Genomic DNA, 16053 nt, shown 5'->3' with positions numbered 1-16053 from the left:
CCCGGCTTCTCCTGCGGGCCCCGCCCCTGGCCCGACTCCACCCCCGGACCCCGCCCTCCAGCCCCCCCCTCGCTCCGCCCCTGGCTCCGCCCCCAGCCCCGCCCTGGCTCTATCCCCGGGACCCGGACCCCGGCTCCACCCCCTGCCTCCACCCCAGCTCCACCCCTAGACCCAGCCCCCAGCCCGACTCCACCCCTCAGCCTCCGTCGGGATCCCAGCCCACTGACCAGCCCCCACGGCTGGGGGGCTCCAACTGGGGTCCCATGGTGTCTTTCCTTCCCACAGCCGGTGTCCGCATCCGCAGCTCACATCCTGGGCGAGGTGTGCAAGGAAAAGCAGGAGGCCGCCATCCCCCTGGTGAGGCTCTTCCTGCACTACGGCCGGGTCGTGCCCTTCATCAGCGCCATCGCCAACGCCGAGGTCCGGAGGACCCAGTGAGTGAGGGGCTGCGCGGGGGCAGTCTGGGTGACCTGGGCAGCAGCAGTCTCCCTCAACGCTGGTCAGCGCAGGTCTGGGCCAGCTAAAGTGACCGTTATAGGTTTTCTTCCAGAGACACCCTCACTGTTCCTCAAAAACACACCTTTTCTCTTGGAAATCCCGAGGTATGTGAGCGAGAAGGGGGTGAACAGGGCACCAGTTATAGTTGCCTTGGGGATGGGTTCAGCTCCTGTCGGCTCACATTAGGCCCGCAGCAGAAGGCCAGGTCGCTGCTGCCCCAGGACCTGCGCCCACTCCGTGGGGGTGGGTTCTGCCAAGAAGAATGTCTCCCTGGAGCTCCTGGTTTAGAAAGATCTAGAATGCACCCTAGTTGCAAGAAGATGTGGAGCACAGCCTGTTAGGGTTACTGTCCTGCTGCATTTCTGTGTGACCCCAGCTTGGTCCTTAGAAGCCTGAACTTACGCAGAACTGAGCTTCACGCGGGTGAGGCAGTGGGTGGGTGGACGTTCTGTGGAATGGTGGGGCAGGTCTCTGCACAGGGGTTTGTTACACAGGTAGGGCCCGGGGCTCAGGATTCCCAGCTGTGGGACATCGGGGCGGGTCTGTTTCCCTCCAGGGCATCTGGAAGCAGACTCAACAGGGTGAGCTGGTCTCTTCCTCCTTGGACGGTGCTCACAGGCTCTGCTTCTGTTGACACCTGTTACCTGAAAGACAGTTGTCTCCACCACTGTTTTACAGGGACCCCAACACCATTTTCCGAGGAAACTCCTTGACCTCCAAGTGTATCGATGAGACAATGAAACTGGCAGGGATGCATTACCTGCACGTGACCCTGAAGCCCACCATAGAGGAGGTGAGCATGGGGGGACGGACCCCTCCCCGCCATGGAGGAGGTGAGTCAGGGCCCACAGGCACGGGGGTGACGGACCCCTCCCCGCCATAGAGGAAGTGAGTCAGGGGGTGACAGACCCCTCTCCACCACACTGGTGCTTCCCTGTGGACCACAGGTGGATGCAGAGAAGGCAGCACCCAGGGAGGGGGGGGAGAACACCTGCGTGAAGACTAAGGTCGTCCTCTTCCCAGCGTCCCCACAGGGACCTTCCGTGTGTATTCCAGAACCTCCTTCATTTCCTCAAATTAAGAAAATGCTTACTTGAGGGTAAATGCCATGCTCACTCTAGAATGCACGGAGGGCTGGGGCACCTGGGGGGCTCAGTTGGTTGAGTGCCCAACGTCAGCTCAGGTCATGATCTCTCAGTTCGTGGGTTCGAGCCCCATGTCAGGCTCTGTGCTGATAGCTCGGAGCCTGGAGCCTGCTTCGGATTCTGTGTCTCCTTCTCTCTGCTCCTCGTCCACTCGCACTATCTCCCTCCCTCCCTCCCTCCTTCCCTCCCTCCCCCTCTCTCTCTCTCTCTCTCTCTTTCTGTCTCTGTCTCTCTCTGTGTCTCTCCCTGTCTCTCTGTGTCTCTGTCTCTCTCTCTCAAAAATGAATAAACATTAAAAAAATAAAAATTGCTCACTTCAGAAAATCTATCATTCTGATAAAGACAAAGGGACATACAAGAGAAAAACTGATTCTTTGGAGAGCACCCCTTTCTTTAGGCACGGGTCCCCCAAATCTGTAAGCCAGTCACGTCTTGCCCCCTCACGGCTGTGGACAGCTCTTCTGTCATTTCTTACTGGTCAGCAAGCACAGCCGGGGGCCCCACACACTTCCTTCCCACGTGGCTCTGAGCTCCTCACCTGACCTCGGACGGGATCCCCAGCAGCATTCCCCAGAACAGCTTCATAAAATGCGGGCCGTTTGCAACGTGAGGAAGCTTAAACTCGTGTTAAAATCACACAGTTTGATCCATGTGCAAGCTTGGCCACACTGAAGTAATCACATTGTTAAACTTTATGAAGCTTGATGCCACGTGAGCTAACTCAGAAGGGTCTTCAAGGAAGTTGTGTCCTCACGGACCGAGGCCGGTGTCTGGCTGCTCTGAACGCCACCCCTCCCACCCTGTGTCTCGGGGGCTGGCTGTGGCTCCTGGTGTCCTTCCTGAGGCTGATGCCCCTGACCTGCACCTGCCTGAAACCCAGGACTTTGTGTCCCTCACTCCCTGTCCTAACCGCTCTTTCCAGATATGCCAGAGCCACAAATCCTGTGAAATTGACCCTGTGAAACTGAAAGACGGAGAAAACCTTGAGAACAACATGGTAAGAATTTCTGGTTTGTTCAGCACCCTCCGGGGCCCGTCACCCGTGTGCAGGATTGGGGCCCGGGGCCACCTGGGGTGCTTTGCGTCTCTCTAGGATTTGGGGTGGGGCCCCACTGGGATGTGCCCCGCAGGATGCCACCAGAGCCTGTGGTGGGGGACTGGTCATCTCAGCTGCCGTGCACCACCACTCTCCGCCGCTTTCTGCTGGCTAGTGGCACTCCCGGCCTGGCGCACTAGGCCCCTGCACCTCCCCCTCTCCTGGGATCACGGGACCCTCCCTACCAGGCTGGCCTCATGGCCTGGCCTCTTCTTGGCCTGGTCTGTCCTCCAGCTGCAACAGACCTGGGTCCCAAACCCGGGCCACCTGCCCCTGTGTCCCTGCAGAGTGGTGTCCTGTTTTTTAAAACAGCAAAACTCTGATTTGGCAGGTTATGCTAAGTCTTTTTCATGCTTTCACAGAAAACACTTTTTGCTGTCAGGGAGGTGCATTCCAGGGAACTATATCTCTGCGCCCAGTTATGAGGTCGGCGCAGAGGAGGGGGTCAGTGGGGCTTGCCCGGCACCCCAGAGCTCCAGTATCTCCCCACGGGGCTACTGTGGCTGCACAGAGGGGCCCTTCTGCAAATGCCGGTGGGAAGCTCTGTGCCAGTCCCCGGCCTCTGACTCCCTCCCGGGTGTGGCCATAGTGCTCTTCGTGGCCAACCTGGGACCTGCACAGGTACTGGCAGGGTGTCCCACCCACATCCTATTGCAGGAGAATCTTCGGCAGTACGTTGACCGCATCTTCAACATCATCACCAAATCGGGAGTGAGCTGCCCGACCGTCATGTGTGACATTTTCTTCTCTCTTCGGGAGGCGGCTGCCAAGCGCTTCCAGGGTGAGTCCTCTGTGCGGGCATACCCGCAGCCCCTCACTGGGCGGCTGCTCTTACCTCTCCTGGATGGCACAAGGCCAAGAAGTGACGTTCAGAGTCCACATAAAGGTGATTGTAAGCTGTAGCCACTGAGTCAGCGCTGGAGCCCAAGTGCAGCTGCCCCCGGGGAGCCCCGAACCCAGAGAGGAAGGGCAGCTGGCCAGGTTTTGTCCCAGTGGTTTATTTGGGATGGAGCATGAATTTCTCTGAGTCTGGGCCTGTCTGGTCAGAGAAGCCACTCTCCTGGCTCTCAGCAGTTCTGACTGTGGCAAGTCGAGGCCCTGCTCAGGGCCCAGTGTCATGCAGGTCAGGCTTGCTGCATTTTCAAGAAAGACCGGAGAAGCCCTTTCTGGAATTGGGGCAAGACAGATCCCAGGGATTGATCCCCTTTTCAAACTCTGCCGATTCCTCAGGGAGGCACCGGAGCCACCCTGTGCAGACCTGCCCATGGGCAAAACAGCGGTGTCCTGCCCTGGTGGGAAGCATCGGGTCCCTAACTCAGCACCAGGATGCAGGCTTAGGCCAGGGCTTGGAAGGCTGAGGGGGCAGTGTGGGGCCTGACGCCCTGACCCGTCCCCGCCCATGGCTCTGTGCCATCCTTCCCCAAGGAGCCCATGAGTCAGCCCAGGTGCATCCTGCTGCCTCAGGGGACCCCTGAGCCCCCAGAGCAGTCCCCATGGACCTGACAGAAACCCCGTCCCACCTACCCACCGGGGTAGCTTCTTCAGCACTGGAGCCTGGGCCTCGCACCCACTCTGTGGACAGGACCTCCTGCTTTCCGAACATGTCCGAGCACTGCTGCCTGGGAGGGGAGGGGTGGGTACCAGGCCCCCAAGCCTCACTCTGCCCTGGGTGGGGGGGTACCAGGCCCCCAAGCCTCACTCTGCCCTGGGGGGTGGTTACCGGTCACCCAAGCCTCACTCTGCCCTGGGGGGTGGTTACCAGGCACCCAAGCCTCACTCTGCCCTGGGTTGGGGGGTACCAGGCCCCCAAGCCTCACTCTAACCTGGGGGGTGGTTACTGGTCACCCAGGCCTCACTCTGCCTGGCAGGGGGGTACCAGGCACCCAAGCCTCACTCTTTGGCCAGCTGGTGAACCAGTTCCAGTGTGTTACAACCCAGCCACCAAAAGGTCCCGAGCTTTTAGTAATGGTCAGGCAAGAGCAGCAATGGGGCAGGGACAGACCCTCAGGAGGGGCAGGGTTGCTAGACAGACCCCTGGGCTCGCCGCTGTCACCCTCAGAAGGCTTGTTGAGCTGGCTGTCTGTATCCTGGCCACAGATGACCTGGATGTGCGGTACACAGCTGTGAGCAGCTTCATTTTCCTGAGGTTTTTCGCTCCTGCTATTCTGTCCCCCAACCTCTTCCAGCTCACGCCTCACCACACGGTAAGTGAGCGCCAGCCCCGTAAACCAGTTCACCTGCCCTCCTGAGCCAGCAGGTGTTCTGAGGAAGAGGGAAGGGGCAGCGGACTGTACAACCACACGCCCTGAACCCCTCTGTGCACACGAAGGGTTGGCAGCCTTTCTAAGCTGTGCTTATAGACACAGCTGGATGCTGTGACCAGGATTTCACTCCCGCCTTGAGAAAAATGGAGCATTTATGATCTTGGATACATTCAGGCACATATTCACTCAATCAGCAAACATTGAGCTCCTCAGGGCCACAGGCTCTGAGCGCTCACACTAGCGATGCGCCAGCGGAGAGCGCCCAGTGGTGACTGCGCCTGGCGGGAAGTGCAGGGCAGCGGGGGATTCAAGCGGCCCTTTCCATCTATTGGTTTTAGATTAAACCTCCAGACCCTGAGGGGACACCCTGGGTGAGGCCACCTGAGGGACTTCAGAACCGCACAGGGAGATCCCCTCATGCATATTGGGCTGGGTGCTTGTTTGCAGCCACTGTCCTCACCCTGCACTGCGGGGACCCCCGGCTGGTGCCACATGGACATGCTGAGTCCACGGTGGCCTGGGAGCCTGCATCAGGAGCAGGTCCAACACACGCTGACGAGGGACCTAGGGGGACTTTTCCCAAATCCAGTGTTTGTCTGCTTCCGGTTACTTCCTGGCAGCACGCAGGTGCTGGGGGGCTTTCAGGTGACGTCATCCATTTGTGGCTGTGTGATTCTGGGTTCAGTCAAGCATTTCTGTAAAACAAATGAAACTCACATTGCCCCTTCCCGCCTGGCAGGACCCGCAGACATCGAGAACGCTGACACTTATCTCGAAGACCATTCAAACGCTTGGCAGCTTGTCCAAATCAAAATCTGTAAGTCATTTATTTTAACCGTCTCCTCTTTTTAACACAAAAGAGTGTGTGTTCAACACAATTATAAGAGAAGGAATAATAAAGCCCACCCAAATGCCCACCCGGCATGCTCATAGAACATTCCAGCAGCTTGCAAGTGCTTCTCTGCCCTGCTGAGCTATGAAACTTTGCTTTTTGAGACTGTCTTGTTTGGGGCAAATTATCCTCAGAGACCGAGTTCAGTTCTGTGAATCCTGTACTTAATGCAGGTTCACAGTAGGAATTGTAATTCACAGTGATATTTCATAAGCCCAGTAGCATGGTGGATAGCGTCTGTTAATAAGCAGTAAAGAAATAACATACCCCGAACCAGTGATGTGTGAGTAATGCCACTGGGCTCCAGGCAAGGGGAGGGGGAAGGAATAAAGTCCAAATTCAGCGTCTTCATGTCTTCCCCAGAGAAAGGTCAGCAATGACATAGGCCCCAGACAAAAGTAAAAGTCCCTGTTGCTAGGGCAACTGTTGCTAGGGAACACAGCCTAGGGGAGTTGCTGAGGCCCTCCCAGACTCACTGTCCCCAGGCCATGGCTTCTCCTGTGTTTCTGCTGACAAATGTCAGTGAGGCCGGGCTGCTTACCAGTGACTGGGAAGGCCATGCTCCCAGCCACAATTTCATTTTTGCCATAAATAAGTAGATTTGAAATCATATCAGACCGACACGCAGCTGGGGGGTATCACAGGAGTGTGTCCTGCGTTACCATCGCCTGAAGGGGTGGCTATCGCATCCATGCCTGTGTCAGGATTCAGAGACCACGGGGCCCAGCCCCACGCAGCAGCCTTGGTCTTGAGCATCTGAGGATGCATGCCAGAGGCAGGCTTGTGGCCCATGGGCAGCCGGCAGTCCTGTGCTGTCCCTCCTGGCCCTGAGGGTCTGCCCTGGGCCTCACAGCCCTGGGGACGAGGGTTCTGTGCTATCCTTCCTGGCCCTGAGAGTCTGCCCCAGGGACAAGGGTCCTGATGGGCAGGTCCGAGGACATTATGTTTGGTGATAGTGATGTGGGGACAGCTTGGCGTGTTCCCTGGGGCTAAAGCCCATGGGTGGATCTGCAGGGGCGGCTGATCGGGCGGAGTGAGGCCACCCCTTCTGTCTGGAAAGGGTTCAGTGGGGATGTGCAGAAGCCCCCAGCCCAGATCCCCTCGTTCTGTTCTTTGTGGGGTCCAGTCCCTGGCAGACAAGCAGCCACCTCTGGGGAAACGCTTGGCTTTCTATGAACTGAGTAAAATAAGAGCTGTGTGGTGGCCAACAGCCAGCCGATGGGCACGATTGCTCTTCTCTGCCTGTCCACACCAGTTTGTGTTAGCTGGAAACTCGGATAAAGAAGCTCCTGCTGGGTCTGAGGTCTGCACAAACCTCATTGCATGCCCAGAAACAGTAAAGTGACCTACGTGTGTAAAGGGTGCTCATTGGGGCAGAGTATCAGGAGTGGTTCTTTTGAAGTCCCTACATGCATTCGTGAGGGGTGCCCCAACTTCCCCACACTGGGAGCCCCCGCCCCTGCCCCCTATCACAGAAGGGGTTCTGGGAGCCCCCGCCCCTGCTCCCCATCACAGAAAGGGCTCTGGGAGTCCCCGCCCCTACCCCAGTCACAGAAGGGGCTCTGGCAGCAGCCTCACCTGGGTGCCAGTGTAGGCTCCATAGACCTGGAACCTGGGTGTTAGTGTCCACATGAGCAGGGGTGTTGGGTCGTTTGTAGCAAAGAACTCACTGAGGGACCCCCCCACCCCCCCATAGTTGAGTTTCCCAAACACAGCTTTGGTGGCTTGTGTGGCTGCCATGGGCCATGCCTGGGCTGAGTGCTGGGCAGCATTGTGCCCTCACGGTCCACCACCAGGAGACCTGCTCCCTCCCCTTCGCCAAGTCCCCACAACAGAAGCTGGTCATGACCCGTGCCTCTAGATTTCTCAGTTTTGGGCCATGAGCCGAGAGACCTGTGGGCCTTTGCTAAGTGACTTGTTCCATTTTAGGCCAGTTTTAAGGAATCCTACATGGCTGCGTTTTATGAATTCTTCAATGAGCAAAAATATGCTGATGCAGTAAAAAACGTAAGTACGGATGTCGGTTAACGTGGACTTACTACCCCTGTGTTGTGCATCTTTCCTGAGAAATAGTTGGCTTTAAAAAGATTGGGCTAAAGTTCACGTAACATGGAATTGACCGTTAACCATTTTAAAGAGTTCAGAGCATTCATAGTGGCGGTGACCACCCTCCCAGCTCCTTCCTGACCACTCCTCTTTGGGACCCAGCACCTCATACCTGAGTCCCCCCCCCCAAGTGGTGGGGTGCCCCGTCTGTTCTGTGAACCCGTCACCTTGCCCTTCCTGGCTGTCTGCTCCTGGTCACCCCACAAACGCCTCAGGGTCACAGAGCCCGGGGACCCAGGCCCAGAGTTAGGGACGCGGCATGTGGGGAGAATCTCTTCTGAGAAGCTTTACTTTTTCTGTGGTGTTTGGAAACAGTCACACATGTTTAGCTCTCAGAAACCGTAAAAGCCAGGACCCAGAAGGGAGAAAGGGGCAGGAGCTGGGGGCACGTGGTAATTGCTGGAGGGGGTCCAGGTGGGTCGTGGAACAGTCAGGCTAAGGCGGGAGGGGGCCTGAGCTGCCTCACGCTCCAGCAGAGCTGTGTCCTCGGGTCACCTGTTCACGTGCAGGGAGGCCTCTGGGTGTCACTGAGCCTGGCAGCCGTCAGGTGAGGCAGCAGCTGGGGTTCTGGGAGACCCGCCCTGGGGGGTCGGGACCAAAGCTTTCCGGCCGCAGTGGAGACTTGTGCAGGACTCTGACCCAGGAACCCAGGGGCGGCTTCCCCTCTGCTGTGCTGTCAGAGAGACCGCGTCCTGGTGAACTTTCTGTGCGAGAAGGAGTGTTTTCAAGCCATTTTGCCTTTAAGCGTCTGCGTTCTATCCCACGCCAGTTCTTAGATTTGATCTCGTCTTCTGGGAGAAGAGACCCCAAGAGCATCGAGCAGCCCATTCTGCTCAAGGAAGGGTAAGTCCCATGTCTGCTGTGGCATCCCGGGCACCTCTGCCACGTGGCTGGTGGCCTCCCAGGTCAGAGGCGGCCAGACCGGAGAAGCGTGGCCTTTGTGCATGTCTCAGATCCCCCAAGACTGCACGCAGGGCACGTCTGAGACATGGTGCTCTTCACTTCCCTTTCTGCACACCTGTGCTCCGCAGACCGTGTTGAGTGGAGAAACGCCATCAGCAGAAGGGAAGGGAAGGAGGCTGAACCACCCAGCTTGGTGCAGCCTCCATCAGACCCCCCCACTCCTGAAGCATCTGCTGCCTGCCCGGGAGGAGGGGTTCCGGTCCCTCTTTCCCTCCTGGGGCGCACCTGCCATGGCCCCTTTCTCCTCATGGCATCTGTAGTTGACGCTTCCAGTGTGGGAAATGAGGACAGGCAGCTGCTTGCTTAGGGACTGATGAACCTGGTGTCCCTGCCAACTTGTAATTTAAAGTTAACACCAGCACAGGGACTAAACGTTTCCAAAGTAGAGATGTTTGCCTTTTGATTTTTAATCCTATCACTTGGAAGTAGAACAATGTTGAAAGTCTGCAGGCTGCATCTTGTGTCACAGACACAAAAGGGGCAGCTTATTTTGATGTTGCAGACATGACCTCAGGCTGTGGGAAGGCAGGGTATGTGCCCCGAGCCCCAGCATCCTCCGCAAAGATGTCCTGCTCACACAGGTTCATGATTAAGAGGGCGCAGGGACGGAAACGCTTTGGGATGAAGAATTTTAAGAAAAGATGGTTCCGCCTGACCAACCATGAGTTTGCCTACCAGAAAAGCAAAGGTAACGGGAAAAATCAGCTTTTTATTTGATTTCATATACTTTTTTCTGAGAGACCAGAGCCTTGTTTATGGCCCTGATGGGGTTAACCACCTGCTTTTCTGGAGTGAAATGAAGGGCAAAGAGTAAGTGTCCCACAGAGCAAGCCATCTCTTACTACAGGAGCATAATCACCAGGGTGGCCTGGGTAGGTGGACGCCAGGCGTAGGAATTGGGGTCCCGTGTTGGCTGTGTCCCCCCAGATCTGATGTGGCTCCTGACTGTGTGGCTAGAGGGTTTAGGCTTCCTGGGAGGCAGCACCGGGTCCTGCTTGGCACACAGTGTGAAGTTGGGGTGTTCTGCAGCACCCCGACTCCAAACCCCTTAAGCCCGTGGTCTGTGTGCTGCATACCCGTGCCACCTCTCGCCCGCCCCCTTGAGAGAGCCCCTTTCTGCTACAGGAGACCAGCCTCTGTGCAGCATTCCCATCGAGAACATTCTGGCAGTGGAGAGACTGGAGGAGGAGTCCTTCAAGATGAAGAACGTGAGTGTTGTGTCTCCATGGTGGGCCCCCACTTGTACCTGCTGTGGAGCCCAGCAGCTAGGCTGGCTGGGGAAGGCAGAACCTGCCAGAAAGTGCTTCCCTGCAGCTCCGGGGGCCACGGACCAGCTCTGGGACCCTGTGGGGTTTCTGTGGAAGTGTTAATTTTGATCTGGTTTTGAACTCACAGGAAAGCAGCAACAATAGAACAGGACTTCCACATCCCCATCCCAGGGCTCCCATGTCCCCCATCCCGGGGCTTCCACGTCCCCCATCCCGGGGCTCCCACGTCCATATCCCGTGGCTACCGCATCCCCATCCCGTGGCTCCCGCGTCCCCATCCCGGGGTTCCCGCATCCCCATCCCACGTCCCCATCCCAGGGCTCCCGCATTTCCATCCCACGTCCCCATCCCGTGGCTCCCACGGCTCCCACGTCCCGATCCCAGAACTGCTGGTTGTTTCATTTTCTCATTTGCTGAGCGTACTCCATTGTTTCTATCTCTTCATTTCTCTCCACGTGTGTACGTGTTTCTGAACCACATAGATATTTTGGTTCATTCCCTAAAAACAAGAACTTCCTTGTATGACCTGAACAGCCACCAAAGGACGCCAGCGCTGGGGTGGCATTGTTACCCCTTGCCATCAGCTGTGTTGTAGTGATCTTTACACCCATTGTGTGTCCTGAAACCAGCACCCAGTGATGCATTCGTTCTGTCATGTCCTTCATCTGGAACATTCCTCAGCCTTTCTCTGTGGTTTGCAGACTTGGTGTTTTTGAAGCACACGGGCAGTTTTTTATGGGCGTCCCTCAATTTGGGAGTGTCAGAGGGTCCACCGTGGTAGGTTCAGGTGACGCATTTTGTCAGGAATCCCACAGAGGTGAGCACGTCCCCTGGGTGCATCTTGTCAGGAGGCTCGCTTGCAGTGACTGTGGGAGACACACCAAGCTGTATCCACATCAGTACCCCCTCAGGCTCTTGCCCATCCACAGTGGCTCCCTGCCTCCCTCATTCCTTCGCTACTATTTCCTGGCTTCCTGCCACAGAGGGCTCTGTCCTCCATGGAGGGTTAGGGTTTAGGATTAGGGTTAGGGTTTAGGGTTAGTGTTGGGGTTAGGGCTGGGGTTAGGGGTTAGGGTTGTGGTTAGGGGTTAGGATTGGGGTTAGGGTTAGGGTTGGGGTGTGGGGCAGAGTTAGGTTTAGGGTTTAAGGTTTGGGAAAGATTAGGGGTTAGTGTTGGGTTAGGGTTTATGGTTAGGGTTCGGGTTAGGTTTAGGGCTCTAGGACAGCAGGGCCACATTTCATTCAGAATAAGGTTCTTCCCTGCCCAATGTGGCTATGCGAAGTCGCTGTGCTTCTAACGGTGTCTTCATTCCTCTGACCAGCACACGCTTTGATTGGGCCGGGGTAGGTCGGGTTGGGTTTCCCAAGGTGTTGGTGACTTTTTCTGTCGTGCCTAAGGGGGCTCCGGGTATTTTTAGTCATTATGGAGTTCACCTTTGGAGCAAGGCTGTGGTCAGGGCTACCTCCTGTGTGGTCCCAGGAAAATCTTTGTAAGACCTGTCAATTGCTTTGCGAACACAATTTATATTGTTTCCCTGGACTTGGTGTGGCTGCATCAGGCAAGGGCAATGAACGTCTCAGTTTTCTTGTTGCTGCACACCTTGGAACTCGTGGCGGAGGAAGTGCCCTGCTCCACGTATCCCACTGTGCCCACTGGGTCAGGTCTTGTCACAGGAGAACATGAGGTCATACTGTGCACCTGGAGGCTTTGTTCTTGCGGAGGCCTCTGTGTGTAGGAAAGTTCCCTGTGGCTTTGCTCACCCTGGTGGCTTTGCCTGGACAATGATGTCCCTATGGAGCCTGGGTGGTAAAGGTGCCTGGGGTACAATGGCCGCCCTTAACCCCCAGGGCCCTCAGCATGGAGCCTGATGTTTCCACCCAGAATCTGCATATGTATGTCCTGTTTTTGCCCTGGTCTGTTCCCATTTCTGTTTCTTTGTTCCTAATTTTCTTTCTTTTTTGAGAGAGTGAGAGAGAGCTGGTGCACAGTGGAGGGTTCAGAGGGAGATAGAATCCCAAGCAGGCTCCTCACTCAGCACAGAGCTCAGCACAGGGCTCGATCCCATGACCCTGAATCATGACCTGAGCCAAAGTCAAGAGTCAGCCACTCAACCGACTGAGCCCCCCAGGTGCCCCTCTGTTCCTAATTTTCTAAATACTTTTACATTTTTCTGTTTTATTAGGCGTATTTCATGTAAGTCATATGCAGTCTTTTGTAGAGCATGGTGGGGAGTAAATAATACGACTCATTCCATGGCCTTCCAGCCTTCAAGAAACCCCAGCCTGTGATGTGGGGCTGTGAGGGTTGGACAGTCAGCTTCCCCTGGGAGAGAGTGTGCGTGTTCTCTGCTGTTCCACAGCCAGCCTCCTCCAGTGGCCCTGGTTCGGGCATTTCTCTGCAGGTCTTTGCCCGTCTGCACTTGTGGCTGCAGCTGGAGTGGACAGAAAGAGGCCCATTGGCCAGTCTCCCTGTGACACTGACATGGGCCTGCCCTCCATGGGTGTGGGAGTGGCCCCTCGTGGCCTCTGTGCCCAGGCCTGGCTCGATGCTCAGCTGATAGTGTATAAAGGGCAACCCCGAGGCCTCCTCAGCGCTGATTCATTCCCCTCGTAATGTGTTCAGGGAAGGTCCGGTCGAGCAGGACCCCACAATGGTCCTAACCAAGGGTGCTAATTTGGAACCTTTTGCACAGGAAGACATGGTCCCTTAAGCATAGAGGTATTCTCAGGGCCTTGACTATCTTAAAGTTTATTCCCTTTAAAATTCAGACAGGTGATGGGGCACCTGGGTAGCTCAATTGGTTATGCGCCTGAGTCTTGATTTCGGCTCAGGTCATGATCTCATGATTCATGAGTTCAAGCCCTGTGTCGAGCTCTGCACTGACCGTGTGGAGCCTGCTTGGGATTCTCTCTCTCTCCCTCTCTCTTTGCCCCTCCCCACCAAAACAAACAAACAAATAAACAAATTCAGACGACTTCCTGAGCTCCGGAAGCAGTGGTTGTCCGGGGAAACAGCTGGCTTAGCTGGTGCTCTTTGCGCTCAGTGGGAGCACCTTCTGGACCCTGGAGTCTGTGCTCTCCAAGGCCACCAGAGCTGTTTGGACACCAGGTCTGGGGTTTGACTCTGGCCCAATCTGCAGGTGAGCAGACAGGCTCATGGAGGCTTCGGAAGGGCTTGTGGGTGCTTGCGCCCCTCGTGTGGGAGCAGGAGCTCAGGCCCGACCACCTGTCCTGAGAGCTTGAACTCTGTCCATCTGGAGCAGGCCAGCCCCTCCCTCCCCTGCGCCTCTGGTCATTTGCTTCACTGCGCCTCCTGAGTGCTGCCTCCCGCCAACCGCGGATTGGGCTGGGGCCTCAGAAGAGTTGGATGTGGTAAGAACCTTCTTCAGATACCAGGAGCCATCCACAGCAACCACTGGCCCCAGGAGGATGGCCCCTGCACACCGTCTCACCCCACAGGCCCTGCTGCAGACGCCCAGCTGAGGGTTTAGAGGACTGGCCCCCGAGTCCGCTTCTGCCTCCTGGGAGCCGACAGGGGATCTGACCTGTCTTCTGTCTCCTTCTGTGTCTGTCTGTCTGTCTCTTGCTCATTGGTCAGTAGTCAATAGGTGCCTAAGGCCACACTGTGTTTGTGGGGGACACAGCAGGTCTGTTTCAGGGTTGGTCCTGGCCCGGGGTCGCAGAGGAGGAGTCGTGATGAACTCGCATCTCCGCCTGGGTCTGAGATTGACCCCATGGTCCAGTGGGCGGCGCTAGCTGGGTAGACAGAGGAGGCGGCCGCCCCGCTGGACAGACAGCAGACACAGACAGCAGCTCCTGTTCAGCCTGCACAGTCCCCAGCTGGATTCCTTGTTCCTCCCTCAGGACTATTTGAGGCAGTTTTTTGGGCAAGCAGACGGCCCCATGGCAGGTGGGGTGTTTTCCTGGGCCTGAGGGGTGTTCACACCACGCACCTGCTCCAGGAACTGGGACACTGGCATCCTGGAGCATTGGGTGTCTGCACCTCCCTCACCTCCAGCTGTTCCCGGGCCTGAGACTCTGCTGTCTCCAGGATGGCAGGCTGGGAGCATTGCGCCCTCAGCCGGTGGCATTCCCAGATGTTATGGCAGCGGTCAAGTGTGGACGGTGTCCGAGAAACAGCTTCCTGCCTTTTCATTCCATCAGGCCTGCAGTTTAGCTTTAGAAAATCACCTAATTTTAGCATCACTTATTCATCAGCTAGTTCCCCTGCTGACAGTGCTTACTAATTACCAGGCTGATGTCCATTTGGGAGACAGTCCTGTGGCACACTGGGCCCCATCAGAGGGGCCAGTTTGTGAGGACAATTAAGACAAAATTCCTGTCTAGAGGCTGACCCTCCGCTGGGGATTGCAGCCATACACAGGTTCATGCAGTCTGAGGCCTGTGCAACAGTGCATGTGTGCATGTAGAGGTCCTGGGGCAGTAGGAACAGGACCTTGTGGGGCAGGGGCAGGGGGCCCAGGTCTCTGTAAGTAAGCTATTCACTCAGGAGCTCAGACACACAACTTCTTCTCCCCAGAACCATCAACTCCTGTTCCTCCTCTCCATACACACTGTCTCCCCTTGGAAAAGCCCACCATCACCTTTGACATCCTGACTCCAGGCCTCCCCTGGGGCCCTCTGACAAGTCAGCCTGAGAGCCCTCCAGGGCCCAGGACTGCCCACCTCACCCACCCCCATCTTCTGTGTACAGCCTGGCCTGCTCCTGCTGGGAACACCCGACCCTCCCTGGGCTCAGGACCTCTGCACCTCCTGTACCCACTGCCCTAGGACCTCTGCACCTCCTGTCCCCACTGCCCTTAGGATCTCTGTACTTCCTGTCCCCGCTGCCCCAGGACCTCTGCACTTCCTATCCCTACTGCCCCAGGACCTCTGCACTTACTGGTCCTTCTGCCTGGGACTCCTCATCTGCTTCCTCCTTCAGCTTTATTGTTTCTTAGTCACCTTTCTGACCTCAGCTGGGATGTTTATTTAGAAGATTGTCTCCTGACCCTTCCTCCAACCCCCCTCCCCCCAGCACACACACACAGCCCCTGCACTTTGTGTTCTTTTTTATCCTTGCTGGCTGGAAGTTCATGCAGATAGAAACTCTGTTTGGGGCACACTGTGTCCCCAGAATATAGGACAGTGCCTGGTATGCAGGGATGTTTGTCGAATGAATAATAAGAAAGGTAGTGGAGGCTCTAAGAACACTCAACAGAGGAAGCAACGCCTACCTGGAAGAAGAGCCCCCGGGTGGTCAGGTGGGGTGGGGCAAACACAATAGCACATGCGGAGGTCCTAAGGCTGGTGTGGGGGTGAGGACAGGAAGGCAGGCTGGGTAAGCTCTGACACACCTTGAGCAGAAGCCTGCCCCAGCTTAAAGGTCAGGAGACCTGGGGCACCTGGTGGCCCAGCCAGTTGAGCATCCAGCTTCGGCTCAGGTCATGATCTCACAGTTTGTAAGGTCGAGCCCCACATCGGGGTCTCTGCTCTCAGCATAGAGAGAGCCCCATTTATGTAATGGTCACAGTCAACTTCAGGAGGTCCCCTAGGGGATAAGCAGTTCTACTCCTTTGCTTCTTGGAGGGAGACCCCTGAGACACCAGGAAAAGAAGTGTCTTGGCCGGGCTGACCAGCAGTGACCCAGCCTCCTGAATCGCCCAGGGGGAAGGCTGTGGCTTGTGACTCCATCATGTGCAAGGGCAACAGAAAGCCCTTTGTGCCCACCATGGCCCCTGGGCTTGTCCAGGCCTCTGGGTGGGCTCTACCCTCCCTCCCTCCATGGCCCCTGGGCTGGTCTGCATCAATAATAATGACC

At 56.6% G+C, this 16053-nt stretch overlaps 1 protein-coding gene across 3 annotated transcripts in view; it reads left to right on the top strand.

Annotated features, from left to right (window-relative positions):
• The window catches only part of RASA3 (RAS p21 protein activator 3), a 119964-nt gene that overhangs the window by 94962 nt on the left and 8949 nt on the right, over positions 1–16053 (top strand). For all 3 annotated transcript variants that reach the window (XM_053218253.1, XM_027065290.2, XM_027065292.2), the window contains 10 exons: positions 286–434; positions 1177–1291; positions 2566–2640; positions 3397–3520; positions 4837–4943; positions 5743–5820; positions 7825–7902; positions 8771–8844; positions 9546–9652; positions 10090–10172. In XM_053218253.1, coding sequence (XP_053074228.1) covers positions 286–434; positions 1177–1291; positions 2566–2640; positions 3397–3520; positions 4837–4943; positions 5743–5820; positions 7825–7902; positions 8771–8844; positions 9546–9652; positions 10090–10172 — 990 coding nt within the window. The remainder of the gene's footprint in view (positions 1–285; positions 435–1176; positions 1292–2565; positions 2641–3396; positions 3521–4836; positions 4944–5742; positions 5821–7824; positions 7903–8770; positions 8845–9545; positions 9653–10089; positions 10173–16053) is intronic.

Source organism: Acinonyx jubatus, chromosome A1 (assembly GCF_027475565.1).
Source record: "Acinonyx jubatus isolate Ajub_Pintada_27869175 chromosome A1, VMU_Ajub_asm_v1.0, whole genome shotgun sequence".
NCBI lineage: Eukaryota > Metazoa > Chordata > Mammalia > Carnivora > Felidae > Acinonyx > Acinonyx jubatus.
The sequence above is the reverse complement of the archived record's forward strand: the minus strand, read 5'-3'. Positions and strand labels throughout refer to the sequence as shown.